Genomic DNA, 16,555 nt, shown 5'->3' with positions numbered 1-16,555 from the left:
TTGGAAAATAAAGTCCCGACTCACCAGGTGCTGCCAGGTGGGAGGAGTGATCCCTGCTGCCCCCCCACTGCCCCACGCTGCATGGGGAGCTCTGCCATGAGCCCTCTGACCCCCCCCCACTCCCTCTGCCCCCCCATGGCTGCCCTGCCCATGTGAGCTCCATCCCTTTAAGAAAAAATAAAATGGAATCACCAGTTTCTGTTGGATGGGAGGCGATCCCCCCTGCCCCACACTGCAGGGGGGCTCTTCCATGAGCCCCCTGAAGCCCTGAGGCTGCTGCAAGCACCGCTGAGTCTGGGGGGGTTGTTTTTTTTTCCCTTAAAGACCCAGAGCTCAGGCAGGCGGGGCAGCTGTGGGAGGGCTAGGAAAATGGGGGGGGTCAGGGGGCTCATGGCAGATCCCCCCCCATGGGGCAGTGGGGAGAAGCAGGGATCACCCCCCGCCTGACAGCACCTGGTGAATGAGAGCTTTTTTTCCCCAAGTGCTGGGAGCTGGGGCAGGCAGGGCAGCCATGGGGGCTGGGGCGGGAGCAGGCAGGGGTTGGGCATCCTGGGGGAGCAGGCAGGGGTTGGAGCTTGGCAGGGGTGCCCTCCCCTGTCCTTGAGCCCCTGCTCCCCCTACCCCCTACTTATCAGCATGGAATCCGGTTCCAGGTTCCTGCTGCGGCGGGCAGGGACTATCCGAATCATCGAAGCTCTTCAGATAGCTTCGAATCAACTTCGACCTTTTTATTGGTCCCCTGATTCAGTTCAGATTCGGAGATTCAACTACCAAATCGGGTCGAATCTCCTCCAAATCGAATCACCACCCAAGCTTCACACAGCCTAGTAGATATTCATTATGAAGTGAGATGGTTGAATTAAAGATTTAGTGAAATAGTATTTTTTTAAATAAAACTTCAAATAAATCCAAACTGATTGCAGTATCCCATTGAAGGTGAAAAATTGGACTGACAAGCATGTACTGGCTCAAAACAAATAGGCTTAATTTTTATAAGCATAAAGTGCTCCTGCTGAAGTTAAGGAGAGAGAGTGATTCTTGGCACTTCTGCAAATCAGACCCAAGTGATTAAAGCAGGAAACCATAATTAACTGTAAGACTTGCACACTGCCAAAGAATGCCTGTTGTGCAGGTATGAAATTAAATGCGTCATTCTCAGCTTGGATTGAACAGTTCAGAAGCTTAGTAACTAGCTGTTGAAATTTGAAATAAAAAGGTTGGTTCACACCATTCATTTTTCAGGATACCAGAAGTGATTAATCAGTCACAAGGAGTTATTTTTGGTAAAAATGAGAGTTTTCAAAATTAATTTCCTGTTGTAATCAGGATTGGGAGAGTAAATGAATGTAAAGCAAAGAACATTGCTTTGGGTTTTTTTGGACATTGTCAAACAAGATGATTCCAGTAACTGGATAACATGTTGCTAGCTCATATATGTTATAGTAATGGTACCACATATATGTTGTGGTAATGATGGAGTGATGTAGCCATGATGGTCCAGGAAATGTGAGGGGGAAGGTCCAATAAAAGATCTCACCCACAATAATCCTTGCCTCTGTTATGCATGTTGCTAGCTTATGTTTAGCTCCATGACATTCTAAGTGACTATAATTCTCAAATTTAGCATGTCCATCAACTGATGTTCTGGGAGTGCCTTTTCATAGGAATGCTCCTATGGTTTTTTCCATTAGGTACTAATATACATAAAACTTTACTAAATAAAAAAATGCAACAAGCTTTACCTATTTGACCAAACCCCCACCACAAAACCACCAAGCCTCAAAAGCAAAGCAATGAAACCATCTACTGTTTCCCTTAACTCTGATCACGTGCCTGCATCTTGCCACTACTATAACTATGACACCTAAACATGCTAGCCTTCCCATGCTGCTTTTATCAAACAGCTCATCCTAAATACTCTAAACTACCCATCCAGCTTCGTTTCGGGACGCTCCAGTTAGTAGCCTTGGGATAGAATCATAGAAAATTAGGGTTGGCAGGGACCTCAGGAGATCATCTAGTCCAGTGGTCAACCTTTTTTATGGTGAAGATCACTTTTTGGAAGTAAAGGGTGGGCAAGGGGGTGAGGCTCAGCTGAAAGAAAATGGAGAAATAACAGTATATAACATGCCAGTATATTTTATTCTCTCCGTGTTAACTTTAATATAGGTCTGTCCAAAATTAGTGAAAGATTTTGTGACCACAATATGGGGATAGGTTGTTGGAGTGAGAGAAGTAATATGACCTGAGTGGATATAATGGCTGAGGGACCCACCTGAGGATCTGTGCCCCAGTACATAAACTGTTACTCTTAAAGGAGCAGTGAGAACTCCCTCCAGTGCTTGTTAATGCTGGTAAGATCACATGGAAGATGAAAGGCCCAGCTATATGCCCAGGTCAACTGACCCCTATAGTTAAGGCTAAATTAGGCAGGGCTCTTAAACAGTGTTCAAGAGAGCACTAGGAGCTGGAGTCTGGATTGCATGAAACAGGTAACCCCTGCAGCACCTATGGTTAGTACTGAGGTTTTGCACCAAAAATGCACCCATGCAGACAGGAGCTCCTCCGGGAAGGAGAGAAACCAGGTTTGTGGTCCTGGCAGCAGCACATCCACTGTTCTTGGTTTTTGGCCTGGTCTGAGATTCTCCACCACCCAGTTGTGGGGGCTCCTACCTCTGGGTGCAGCCTCGGTCCCCCAACCTGTGCTCCAGAGGCCTGTGCTCCGCTCCGCTGTGCTCTGGGATAAAGTGGCTGCTGCTGCGGGCTGCTCGCTGTGCCCGGAGCACGGGGGGGAGGGGACATGGGCCCCCAAGGCCTCCACCAGGCTGTGCCCAGCAGCAGAAGTCCTCGTCCTCCCATGCACCTGGGTGGCGGAGAGTCCTAGACCAGGCTGGGCCGAGGCTTGACCCCACTTCTCTGCCACCACTGGGCTGAGCCGTGCCCGCCTGGCAGCAAAAGGAATTTGGGGTTGGGCCCTGGCGTGGCTGGGTCTGGAGCACTCTGCCATTCAGGGGCGCATGGAGGGGGGGAGCTCCTGCTGCGGGCACAGCCCGGCAGATCCCTTGGGGGCTCATGTCCCCTCCCTGCTGTGCTCCAGGTATAGCAGGAAGCCTGCAGAGGCAGCACAGGTGTCACACATGCACAGCTGCAGTGGGGCTTGAGGTGCAGCAGCAGCTGCCTCTGCAACCTTTGCCTCCACCCCTGCAGAGATGGGGAGGGAGCCCACCGTACCCCTGGAGGTGCCCCCCTGGGGTTCCAGTCCTCCCAATGGGGCTGGAGCCTGACTTACCTTCCCCTGCTCCTGGCTGAGCCACAGGTCAGTCCCTCACCACGGGGGCCTTGACCTGGCCTCCACCCCTTCTCTCCCCCACAGGGACTGGGACTGGGGCTGGGGGTGGTGGGTGTGCCCATGTGCATGTGCCCATCTGTCTCCCCAGCCCAGGATTGCCCTAAAGAGGCTCAGGGATCAACTGGCTGATTGCAAGCGCCAGGTTGGTGACCACTAATCTAGTCCAACCCCCTTCTCGACCATCCCCAACTAAATCATCCCAGCCAAGCACAACCACACCTAACTAGATTATCCCAGCCAAGGCTTTGTCTAGCCAGGTCTTAACCCCCTCCCCCCACTCTGCCCCCCAAGAATGGAGATTCCACAACCTCTCTGGGTCTGTGCCCGTACTTTACTACCGTCCTACTGAGAGTTTTTCCTATCTAACCTAAACTTCCCTTGCTGCAACTTGAGGTTATAATGATGTCTTCTGGAGATTGTTCAATTAAGCTTGCAGTTAAACTTTTTACTATCTAGAACAGCAGCAAAAATATGGTTTTTTATCCATAACATTTATTTTTTCAAAAGTCTGTGAGGCATCAGATTTGTTTAAAAATTAGTATGTGAGTGAATCTTATATCAAAACAAATAGTCTGCTGTAGAAAAAACTTCAGCACCAAGCCAGCTTTATTTATTTCCTTAGAATGAATTCATATAGGTATTAGAAAATTCAGGAGATGCTGCAAAAATTTCAAACTGTTTTTGAAGATGAATATGAATTTATATCTCATTCTTTGCCCACTTTAATGTGTTTAATGCAATAGAGTAGTAAACAGCATCCTCAATCAAATCTCACTTAGCACACTTTCCCCCCATCTGGTAATTTGAAATCTAAGTATTGAAATCTAACACTTGCTATTTTAATAGCTTGAGTATTGACAGCCTACAATTTACTGGGAAGTTTGGACTTTGAATCAGATGTGTAAGATACTGGCCATGTTCAGGCATTATATTTCTATTGAGAGAAACAATGTACTCCTGGTAGAAAAGACATGCATATGAGCATTTCATCAATTTCTCCCAGGGGAAATGAACCGTTTCTAGAAGAAAATCTTCCAGGTGTCAGCCTGGATGATTTCCCCTGTGAGAGCATTCTTGGGAGAGAAACTAACACTTGTATGCTCCCTTCATGGTCTGGTCCGGGGGTGGAGGGGAGCAGCAGTGACTGCCCAGGGCTGAGAGCTTTACATTGATACTTCCTTCCCTCCCCTCCCTTCACAGACTAGTCTGAGAGGCAAAGAGAGCAGCAGGTAATGATCCCCACCTCTCCCCAGACTAGGGATTGCCTGGTCTGGGGAACAGGCTGGGGGCTTTGTCCTGCTCTTCCCCCAACTTTTGGAGGAGCTGCAGGCACCAGCTTTAAAATGTTTGCATGGCTGGGAGTTTCTCTTCACAGAGCACTTCAAAGCCAGCACTGCAGCTCCACATGCAGGGATGTAGGTGGGAAGAATCTTCCTCCACAAGGTACCTTGAAATCCTACACCTGCAGCTTCACGGTAATGGGGGTTTCTGATCTGGGAAGCTGCAGGGGAGCTTCGCCTCCCTACTCTAGTCTCCTGAGACAGGGAGGAGTGCAGCAGCCAGTTCCCCACACCATCCCCAGATCAATCAGCACAGAGTATGGGAGAGGGGACACTTGCAGGCTGCCTGCCTGTGCTGCTCCCCAGGAACTATACTTTTTCTCAAAAGTTTCCCCTGCTAGAAATAACTGCCTGTTTGAGGCCAACCACGTTATTATCCTAAAAAAAAAAAAAAAGTTTAATTTTTGTATTTTAATACTCTACAGAAGCCCACAAAACAGCTGCGTTGTCCCTAACCCAGTGTGTCAAACATCTTAATTTTGTTCCATGCTTGGAGTATAGCAAACCAACTCATTCTGGATGTCACTAACTGCAGTTTCTTTTCACGATAACTGCCCAGTTGAGCATGAAAACATCACCTGGTTTCTAAATACAAGGGGCTACTTTTGGGGGAGTCTTTGAAGCTCCTATAAGTGAGCCTCCGAGACTTCAGTACATTCTGCTAATGATGTCTTGATTCTTAGACTGAAAGCCAGGTGCATTTCTCCGCAGGACATTAACACCATATGCCGCTTGCCCCCATTTTTTTCTAAAAGAGCAGCCTTTTTTTAGTTGATTAGACTTTGGCTTCTGCAAACAACCTGAGTGTTTAACCTACTCCTTTCCCTTCCTCTCCCCTTCCTGTAACAAGGTGACTGAAGTTTCATTAATCAAACTAGCACTGCTTTGAGCAATCACTTAGCGGTCGTTGATGGTTTGACAGATGTTGCCCTGTTTCTTGTTCCATGCAGTCCTGTCAGATTCCCCCTGGATCAGTACTTCTGGGTCCTGCAAAAACAGATGCTTTGAACTTCAAGAGGCTGAGCCCCCTGGCTGCCGTTGTGACAACCTGTGCAAGAGCTACAACAGTTGCTGTTATGACTTTGATGAACTGTGTTTAAAGACAGGTATGATGGCTCTTCTCCCTGGCACCCATCCCCCCTCCCCTCTGCATTTATCTGGTGAAAAACTAAGGACCACTGTGAGGACCTGCTGTATTCTTTTCTTCTCGGAGCACATTTAGCGCATCGCAATGTGTGGTCCACAGTTCCTTACAAGGACCAGTGGGAAAATGAACCTTTCTTTCCTAGTCACTTTTGGCTCTGGCTTAGCTTCAAGGGCAAATAAAGGCAGCATACTTGTATGTTAGGCCTCACCTGAAAAATAGATCTCACTATTGTTGTGATCCCCCTTTTGAAAACTGTCAGCTATACATGCTGAGGTACTAGTTTTCCCTTCAATTAGAATAGGAAATAAGTGATAAGCAGAGGACAGTGGTTTAGTGGTTAGTCTTGCAATTAATGTTCATTCTCATGGCTGTGCAGAAGGTCCATGCAAGACCAATGTATTTCTTAAGTCCCACAGAAGCTGTAAGTCATGCACAGATTCTCAAAGGAATAAATGACAAGTGATGGGCTGAGCTGTTTGCTGTTATTCCTAGCACCTATTTCCAGATGTTGGTGCATGTACAACACACTAATGAAACCTTTACAGTTCAATCAACTGCACACCAAGGGGCAAGAATGTCGTATATGGGGTTTTTTTTCCTGGATGTATCTGGCCCATGGGCCATAGGTTTGGCCATCCTGTGTCCTAAGATATTATACATGAATTTCAGTTATTTCACATGTACCAAAAACTCATAGGAAATAGTGAGAACTGACAGATGCCCAGCCTCCCCACTCCACAGCCTTGAACTTTTATTGCTTTCATCTCTGACAAAGAATCACATTTACTGAGAAGGCAGAAGAAAGGCTTGTGCATAGGTAAAACAACAAGAACAAAAAATAGCTTCATTTGTAGCACAGGTTATTTTTCCCCCAATATATTCATTTTTGATTGAAAAACAGTATTTCTGCACAGCAAACTTCTCACGTCAGACATCTATAAATAATAACATATAATTTCACTAGGAAAGCTTGAGTTGATTTGGTCTATTCAACTGAGCCTGGTACTCGTAGCCAGGAAGGTCTGAAATTTAGGCAGGCATGGTGTGGTTTTGGTAAATCAGCGCTGTGAGGTACTGAGTGCTTTCAGCAGGTTGGAATTTGGAAGATGCTAGTCCTGTGGAAAATGAGTCCCTCCACTTCCCGTCTCAGATGTTAAATATATACTTATATGCATACTTATCTATCAAACACTTAGAAGTGTTCATTATGCTAACTAGTGCCATCACCAGAGTATATAACAGTATATTACCCTTTTATGATATGTGTATAAACAAAATTCCAGGCATTAGGAGGAGAGGTAGAGAGAGAATGATAGATAAGTTGCAAACCCTACTTTGGTTTCTTTATGTTAGGTATCAAGTATTTAAAGGGACCCTTAAAGTTCCATATCCAGCTGGGGGAGGATTTTTAGGTTTCTTCTAAGACAGGAAGTGTGGAAAATAATCTTGGGATTGCCTCTGTGGGCCTGTTTGCAGGTGTTGGTTCTGCCATGTGCAGCCATATCTTCAGTAGCCCTTCAGGATTGTGTCAGTCAGGGCTGACAAACTCATCTGGCTCCGGGCTGCATGGGGGTTGTTGGGTTGCTCTGCAGATCGGATCAAGAGCACACATGCAGGGAGCCAGCATGCAGGATCAGTCGAGCAGGGTGCCACATGCAGCACTCAGTGCTGAGTTCAGTGTGTGCAGTGGCCCAACTGCATGTGCTGCCTGCAACATGCACCAGCCCCACACCAAGGCTTGTGCTGTGTGAAGAGAGAGGCTCTGCCGGATGGACCCTGTGTATTGATTCCAGGGCCAGTCTGAATTAGGCTCCAGGCCACCTGTGCATGCAGGAGACAGCATGGAGAGCCAATCCAGTGGCGTGCTGCATGAAATGCGTGCCCCAGACTAACCCCTTATGCTGTGTGCAGTGCCTGTAGCGCCGGGTTCAGCCTATGGACCAAATCATAGGTCCCCATGGGCCAGGTATGGCCCACAGGCCACGTGTTTGACACCCCTGGTTTAAGTTTTCCTGAGGCTTGTCCAGGACTGGGAGAGACAGAAGATGTCTTACAACCACCTGAGTACTACCTTTCCCTGGAAGGCCAGGTTTGTGCTAAGTCCACTAGGGCACATCTACACCACTTCAGCACCATGCCACCATGTGTCCCTTCCATGTGTGTGCCGCCTGCTGAAGTACCACCGTAGAGATGAGTTGGGTGCATGACAATAACCTGCCTTTCTCAGAGAAACTCCCAGGGAGTGTAGCCTTGCCTTTAAGAGTGTGCTATAACAGTAGTGTAACTAGTAGTGGTCAAGCAGTCACCAACTCTGGGTGCTAATTTAGAGGGGGTGCCAGGATGTCTCCCTCCCTCCCACCCACCAGGAGTCTTTATTGTGGCAGAGGCAGACCTGCTTTGCCTGGCTATAGGAGCCAGGCAGGCACAGCCCCATGCCCTGTAGTGTATCTGAGGGAAGGAGGGTGAAATAAATATACCTTATTGATGTTCTTGGTGGTATTCAGTTTGGAAAATGGCTTAAACTACAAATGGTTTAAATCAGTGGTTTTCAAACTGAGTTCCAGGGAGCCTTGGGATTCCATGAAAAGTTCTGCAAAGAGATTGGGGATAATTTCGGATCAGGCCGGGAGGCAATGCATTGCCATTGTGGGGCCAAGTTGCCTGGCTCTGCGTTAGTCTTTAGGGTAGGGTAGGAGTTGTGTGGCAGAAGAAGTGATACGAAAGGGTTCTGTGACCAGGAAGCCTGAAAATCACTGCTTTAAACTAATAAAGCTTGCTGCTTGGAAATGGGGAAGTACTCGAGCTTTCCTACCATTTCCGGGCTCATGTTGTCTTGTTGTTTATAGTCAATATATCTATTTCAAAGTTCTTGAAAGCATTAAGCTGGGCGTAGGCTTCCAGATCCAACTTTAATGCTTAGGCTAAGTTTGTTTAGGATACTCAATTGAGTGAAAGCTTTCTAATTTTTTTTTGCTTGATTGTAATCTCTTATGTTATGTTTTCATTTACCCTGTAATCATTTTAGCTCGAGGCTGGGAATGTACCAAAGATCGCTGTGGAGAAGCAAGGAATGAAGATAATGCATGTCACTGCTCTGAAGACTGCATGGCCAGAGGAGACTGTTGTACTAATTATCAAGTTGTATGCAAAGGTACATATTTCTATCTCTTTTGTCTATCTTGAGCTGGTAGAGGTCAGCCTTGCGGGTAATGCTTTTTGCCACTGTGTGAGACTGCCTCCCATTTCTTTTTTCCAAGGGTGGGACCAGTAACTGGGGAGGTTTAATTTTCTGCACCCAGTGTTGGCAGGTGCCATCAGTTCACTGAAAACACTTTGTTTATTCACTGGCAACTATAGGAATAGCTTTTATTAACTGGTAGCTATGTCTGACAGGCTGGTTGGAAGAAAAGAGGGTTCCACTTGCTGAAGGACTTCTATACACTGCTACACTGGCAAGTCCTGATAAAGGATGGGGGCAAGCAGACCCTCTCACCTGAGTCCCAGCTGCATCCCAAACTGGAAATACATCAGTTAGGATGCTCTGGCTTGTTTCACCACATCTGCCCTTGAGCCATCAGTCTCTGGCAGGCCTGAAAGTGGGCAGTGGGAAGACAGGCCCAGCAGAGCCTCACCGGTAAACTTCTGGGTCTGGAACGTGCCCCTGGACAGGTGGCACGTGGGTGGGTGGAGAGAGTGTGAACAAAGCATGCTTGGCCCCCTCCTTGCTTGGACAGGCCCGTACAGGTGTACAGTTGAGCTTAGCTGGGATCAAGGCCTAACTTTGGATATTTTTATCTTTATTCTTTTAAAGAAGGAGTTTCACATGAAGTGCTTCCTCCACCAGTTGTATCTTGTTTTAAATCAGGTTGTAGCAGGCAAAGGGTAATAGGAACATGTAGTTACACTGGGCGGGTTTGTGCAGTTATGTTGTTTCTCTTCATTCTTGTTGTTTTTTAATTACAGAGACTTTTTATGGGAACTTTCAATTTTTTTCCATGGGGTGGTGAGCCAGCCATCAGAGCAGTGTTGTAAACCTTTTTAGAGTCCAGGCACCCCTCAGAAAATGCAGGCTCTCAGCTTTCACTTGTTTCACTACAGAAAAATGATAGAGCAATTCTTCTGTTGTAAGGATCTCAGAAAGACCATAACATATCAGAATATTTTTGACACTATTGATTCCTACTTGAAACCTCTGGGTTTATCTTGTGAATCATGTCTGCACACCTAACAGTGCTACTATTGATCAATACCCTATGGCACACTTACAAGGATCTCACAGTACCCCAGGGTGCCATGGCACTCTGATTGCGAATCACTGTATTAGAAGCTCCTTTTTCACCATAATCTTGATCTTGGTGGGATAAAACCTGCATTGCATAAGTACATGCATCCTTCTGAGTAGGTCCCTCTAGTTCATGCGCTCTCATAGCTCAAATGGTGGTTGGGCTTCTCAACTATTTGCTTTCAGGAAAAAAAAAAGTTTTTCGAATCATTAACGTCTTCCCCATTTCTTTTCTGCCACTCAACTACATATGTTCGAAAGGTAAGAACAGGTCAAAGTCCAGATTCTCACCAGAGCAGGCTTTGCTCTCTCAGTCCTGATTTTTGTGGTTGAGAGGAAAAACTAACTGTGCCACTTCCAGCAAGTGTTAGTAGATTGCATTTTTCCTCATTCCACAGAAATAGTTAAATACTAGATCTAGATTTTAGCTCCTGATTTTTGAGGTGCCCTTCTTTACAGAGATCAAGAATTAGTTAAAACTGTCTCTAGCTTTAATATATGTAGTTTTTATTTAACCAGGCAGGAACAATTGTTCTCAGTGACCCTGGCATCATTACAGGAGTATGTCTTTACATGAGAATAGTTTTTTCCATATTAGTGGTTACAAGTATCTTTTCTTTTAGCAATAAATGTGCCTTTTGAAAAATCTTGTTATATTTGAACAAGTAACTCCTATCTTTTGTTGATGTTCATGCTTCTCTCCTACTCTCTTCTCATGGCCAGTTAGAATCGCTGTTCTAGAAGAATTCTGAAACATCTGCAATTTTAAAATTGAACTACAGTTCCTTTTGAATAATGGCAGTCTCATAAAGCAAGCTGGCGGGGGGTGGTGTTTTGGCTTTTTGCTGACCTCTGAAAGTACAAAGCGTATCCCAGGTCCAATTCAGACATGGTAGAAGCAGCAGCAAAGAACATAGAGAGGACAGTGACTAACATTAGAATAATCTCACGGCATAAGTCAAACGGGTCCTGCTAAGCTATGAAACTAAGAGTTTGTTAACGGTTGCATTTTTATAGTGTCCGCTGCTTTGTGGCTCTGTACTGTGAAGGGTTCAAAACACTGGGAGATTTATGCAGCTATCTACTAAGGCCATCAAAATGAAATATGTTTATTTAGATTTTAAGTGGTACAGGTCCAAGTTTGTATTTTTGATAACAGTGTGTAATTATCTAATTTATTTTGCTCTATACACATGCAATGGACATAAAAAGCCAACTTCACCCAAATTAGCATGGGATAACTTGTCAACTAGGTCTTGTTGTTTCTTCTTGCGTGTGGTTGGGGTGGAGGTCGGGTGGTCTTTGTAAACCTGGTAGTTTCATCAACAACTTAAAGGAATGACATGCCTTTCTGTGTAGGAGAAACCCATTGGGTGGATGATGACTGTGAAGACATAAAAGCTCCTGAATGCCCAGCAGGGTAAGTGTCTTGCATGTAATTTTCAACTAAAGTGCCCTGTGGCCTACTGGCCTGCTAATCTGGAGTTATGAAGCATGGGGACAATTTTTGACTCTACTGCTGCTTTGTAGACAGCCTTGGGAAAGTCCCTTCCCTGCTGGTGCCTCCTTTTCCTGTTTGTAAGATTAGGATAATGATACTGAAGCTCTTTGTGCTCTGTGGCTGAAAAACACTGTATAAGAACTAAGTGTCTGCTGGCCACAGGCTGATAAACTTTCCCACTTCAACTACCTACGTATGGAACTGAACCAAAGTTCACTCAAGTTGGTCGAAATCTTTCCACTGGCTTTAATAAGCATTGGCCCTATGTGAGCCATTCTCAAACTTTTTTCTTTAAACACTAGGTTCTTAGATACCACTTCATATTAAAAGAGGGGGGAGGAGGTGCTAAAACATGACTAGTTTTGGCCTTGAGTCAGAAAGGTATTTAAGCATGTGAATAACTTGAAGAATTGAATAGGCCCATTGAAGCCAATTGGACTACTTGCAAGTTTGAAGTTAAGCATACACTTAAGTACCTTTCTGAACCAGGGCCTCAGTCTTAGTTTAGATCAGTGATTTTTCAACCGGTGGGTCTGTAGATTATGTCTAAGGGATGACTACCTGAGCGATGACTAGTCACAAAAGATGACTGTGATCAATTAAAGTATGGGAATACCCACACTTACAATTTAAAGGGGTTTGTACATCTGTTTGAAATTGCCAGAGGGGTCCTCACCTCCATTCAAAATATTTAGGGATCTGCAAATGAAAAAAGGTTGAAAATCACTGGTTTAGACATTTAGAGTACTGAACATCCACAGTTTCTACTGACTTCAATTAAAGCTATGGGTTTTCAGCTTCTTAGTCGCCTGGGAATGGATACACAATGAATGCCTAACAATTGGCCCCAGGTTTGAAAAAGCAGGCCTTACTGTAGCTACGTGAGGTTTAGAAGGTCTGGACCTCCTGACCAGGTTCTCATTTCAGCAAAAGAGAGGTAGCCTTTTGTTTTATGCAAGTAGACAAAGTCATCCCATGGCTCTTTTTTTGTAGAGTGAAGTGTGTGTGTGTGTGTGTGTGTGTGTGTGTGTGTGTGTGTGTGTGTGTGTGTGTGTAAGTAAAATTCATATGTGGACTGGATTCCTTTTTTTCTATGTATTTCATGTACCTTGCACAAAGGACTATGTCAGGGTTTTTGATGTTGCTGAAATATAAACATTACTAATTACATGAAACTGATCTGTTAATATAAAGAGTTAACAGTTCCAGAATTGCACTGTGTTTTACACTGTCATTAGCCTAACTGAATGGGTACACAGAAATGCAGAACAGTTTGAAAACGCTCCTTTCTGTTCATGTAATCTCTCTTTTGTTTTAGTTTTATTCGTCCACCTTTGATCATCTTTTCTGTTGATGGTTTCCGTGCATCATATATGAAGAAAGGGAGTAAGGTCATGCCCAATATTGAAAAACTAAGTACGTACATCTGTTTTGTTAGAAAAAACAAAGGATACTTTCTTGTGCTCATATTGTTTTCATTGTTTGTATAGCACTTTGAGTCAACATGACTCTGTGCAAGAGTGGAGCCAAACTGGGCGGGGCCTAATTGTGTTCCCAGTAAAGTCAAAAGGCAAAAATGCCGTTAATTTAAATGGGGGTATGATTGCTAGGACGTAAGCGACAGTACAGAATAATATGAGAGTGAAAAAGTGCATTGTCTCTGGGAATGCTTTATGGAGTAGGCGGAGTTTATTTTTTGTAGATTAAATAAAATTAATCTTGAGTTCATCTTGAATGTGTAATAGCAACTGCATGTGCTATTACAGCCTTACTGGAAGTCCTGTAAAAGTTTCCCTGTGACTCTGGAATTTCAGTTACAGGTATATTAAATCAGTGTGTGCGTCACTTGAAACAAGTCTGACTTTGGAGTTATTTTACTGTTAATATGAGAACACTTACAGTAAGAAGGGAATTCTGGAGGGTACCAACCAAAAAGACATTTCTTTTAAAACTAGCTAATTTTTACAATGCTGTAGCCAAATTGTTAGTTCTTGTAATCTTTGCCATAAAGAAAGGAATTTGCGCTAAAATGTCTTCATTTACTACTTGTACTTTGACATTCATGATTACTCCCCTTAAGCAGAAGAGCAATATGCACATTAAAATCTTTTCAAATGTAATGATTCTTAGTTGTTAATTAAGCACACATCTTCTTATTTCTCAGAGCATGATAATCCTGCATTCTAATATTTGTAACACTTACTGCATTTCAGGATCTTGTGGAACACATTCTCCATACATGAGACCCGTGTACCCTACAAAAACCTTCCCTAACTTGTACACTCTGGCCACTGTAAGTTTTGAGGGGGGTTTCTTGAATGTACAAGGACTTTGTGCTTCATTGTAAACTTGGTTATTTGGAGGGAAAGATTTTTTTTAAATTAAAAAAAGGACCATTCCCTTCCTATTTTCTTTTGTGGTATTAAAGTTTTTCAAGGGCTTTATACAGAAGAAGAAGAGTTAAAATGCTTTGGGATTCTCAGATAAATGCTTTAGAGCTATTACACTCTGTATTACAGCCTACTTCTGCAGTCATTTATACTCCTATGTTTAATTAGACCTCAGAGATGTTGTGGAAAAAAATTGAAGTCACAGGATGAGGTCCTCAGTGATTGATCTGTTACAAGTGAAATCAGTGGAGTGACACAAATTTATACTAGATGAGCATCTGACCTATGCATCTACAAAGCAGGAACCCTGCCATTCTAATGGCAATTTTGACATTAGCTCTGATTGTGGCTTTGGATACAAGTCACTTACCTGACCTGCCTCAGTTTCTCCATTTTTATATTGAGGATAAGATTTACTCATCTTGTACAGATGGCTAGGATTCATTTACTCTTATTAAGCGTGATGAAAATGCTTGGAATTATTTGTATCATCATAGGATTACTTACTTTAACCATGAACTGATTTGATGAAGATGAACTGAAAGTTTTAGATAGATAGATAGATAGATAGATAGAGACACACACACACACACACACACACACACACACACACACACACTGCTCCTTTTTACATATTTGCATATTTAAATATAAAAATATGCTGAAGCATTTATTTTTAACAGAAGATCAGGGTAGGCAGATGAATCATCTCCTGCTGCTCTAATGAATAACTGCAATTCTAAAGGTGCTTATCTTAAAACCAAAATCTCTAATTTGGGTGCAGTTAGAGGGTTACGCAGTTTTCCATTTTAAAAAAAACTTAGTGGTATTTGTGGCTAACTCTGCAGACCTGGGTTTGTGTGTGTTAGAGGTTCACTAATTAATCTACTTTTGCACAAAGGGACTCTATCCTGAATCACACGGAATCGTTGGCAATTCAATGTATGACCCTGTGTTTGATGCCAGCTTCAATCTTCGAGGGCGAGAGAAATTCAATCACAGATGGTGGGGAGGTCAACCAGTAAGTCTTCAGACTTTTTTTTCCCCCCTACCCCCATCCCCCTCCCTGTTCCTTGGAATACAGCCAATAATAATAATGATAATAAAAATACATCTGTGAACAATTTGTACCTAATCTCCTGACGTCTGGCCCTGTTTCTGTCATTTTAATGTAGCTTTTCAGTTGGCTCTGGTTTTTCAGAATAATAAGGCCATTGATTATGCAATGGTGTTCTTGCTGATAAGTACAAACTAGATGTAGTTAGGAAAATCTCATTTTAGGCAGTACAACTGAACTCAATATATTTTCACCTTCATGATTTAGTGTGTCCCTGTCCTTCATGCATTGCAAAGGTTTTAGTACTTCTGCTATTCCTGTGTTTGACATAGAAGATTAATACTCAAGATGTGGGGCATGAGATTTTCAGATATTTTTAGTGCCAGGAGAGACTAATGTAATCACTGTGCCTCATCTTTGGTGTGATGCAGGCTTTACATCTACTGTGAATTAATTGCAGCTGCAGGCACAATAGCTGTGTTTCAACTAGAGGCATATCTATTAGAGAAAAAGCATCTGATATTGAAATTTCCACTTGGCCTATCATTCTAGGTGAGTAGGAAGTTTTCTTCAGCGGTAAGACTGAGGAATTCAGAAATGCAAGGAGATTATTTTGCATGGAAACTCAATAAGGGTATTAGGGTAACTCAATAAGGGTATTAGGGTAACTCATTTCCATGGGCTCCCTTTGAAAAAACCTTTCCAACTATTTGACTTTGGAGACTGTACCCCTTCCCTCCCCACCCCCTCCCCATTCCCAATCCAGAGATATCACTACAGATAATGCATCACCTGTTGGGCTCAGCAGAGAAAGCTCTTCGCACAAGTCTCTGAGCCTCTGCGCTCTCATACAGAATAAAAGCAGTTGAAGACTGTAAACAAAGGGTCATAGGCAGGGACCTACCAACATGGAGGAAGCAGGTGGCCGATTTTACGGGCAGATTGCAGGGCTGCCTGCCATTTTCATGGGCTTATTGCAGTGGGCCCTCCCCCATGCCTCTAACTGGCTGAGGGTCTCCTCTGGCCTCATCCTTCACTACTGCTTTGTTGAGAGGGCTGTCCATCCTATGGTCCCCCCCGCCCTTTGCTGTGGATTGCCTGCGAGCTGTCTGGCATGTCTCTTATCACTGATGGGTGGAACAGACTAGGGCTGCATGTCAGGCAGTCCTCTCAGCCAGTCAGTGGCAAGGGGCACCCCTCATTGCTGATTGGTGGAGGGGGCTGGGGCTACATAACAGGCAGCTCACTCAGCCAATCAGTGGCAAGGGTGGCTTCCATCTTGACTGCTCACCTTGTGCTAGTGGGGCTGCAGCAGCCTTGAGGACTGCTGGCTCCCACTGAGGAGCCAGCATTTTATTTTTAGTAAGTTTTTTTTTTTCTGCCTGTTTCATGGATTTTGCAGACATTGCCCGATTTCATGGACAATGCCCTATTTTGCAATTTTCATGACATTGTAAATTGAGTAGATCCCTAATCCTAGGCAATGGTA

The 16,555-nt window shown here is 44.1% G+C and overlaps 1 protein-coding gene across 3 annotated transcripts in view; it reads left to right on the top strand.

Annotated features, from left to right (window-relative positions):
• The window catches only part of ENPP2 (ectonucleotide pyrophosphatase/phosphodiesterase 2), a 141,988-nt gene that overhangs the window by 67,145 nt on the left and 58,288 nt on the right, over nucleotides 1–16,555 (top strand). For all 3 annotated transcript variants that reach the window (XM_019528101.1, XM_019528100.1, XM_019528102.1), the window contains exons 3-8: nucleotides 5,640–5,795; nucleotides 8,862–8,987; nucleotides 11,478–11,538; nucleotides 12,938–13,035; nucleotides 13,833–13,912; nucleotides 14,911–15,030. In XM_019528101.1, the coding sequence (XP_019383646.1) occupies nucleotides 5,640–5,795; nucleotides 8,862–8,987; nucleotides 11,478–11,538; nucleotides 12,938–13,035; nucleotides 13,833–13,912; nucleotides 14,911–15,030 (641 nt within the window). The remainder of the gene's footprint in view (nucleotides 1–5,639; nucleotides 5,796–8,861; nucleotides 8,988–11,477; nucleotides 11,539–12,937; nucleotides 13,036–13,832; nucleotides 13,913–14,910; nucleotides 15,031–16,555) is intronic.

This window comes from Gavialis gangeticus, unplaced genomic scaffold, assembly GCF_001723915.1.
Source record: "Gavialis gangeticus isolate Ggan-Ray unplaced genomic scaffold, GavGan_comp1, whole genome shotgun sequence".
In the NCBI taxonomy this organism is placed as follows: Eukaryota; Metazoa; Chordata; order Crocodylia; family Gavialidae; genus Gavialis; species Gavialis gangeticus.
The sequence above is the reverse complement of the archived record's forward strand: the minus strand, read 5'-3'. Positions and strand labels throughout refer to the sequence as shown.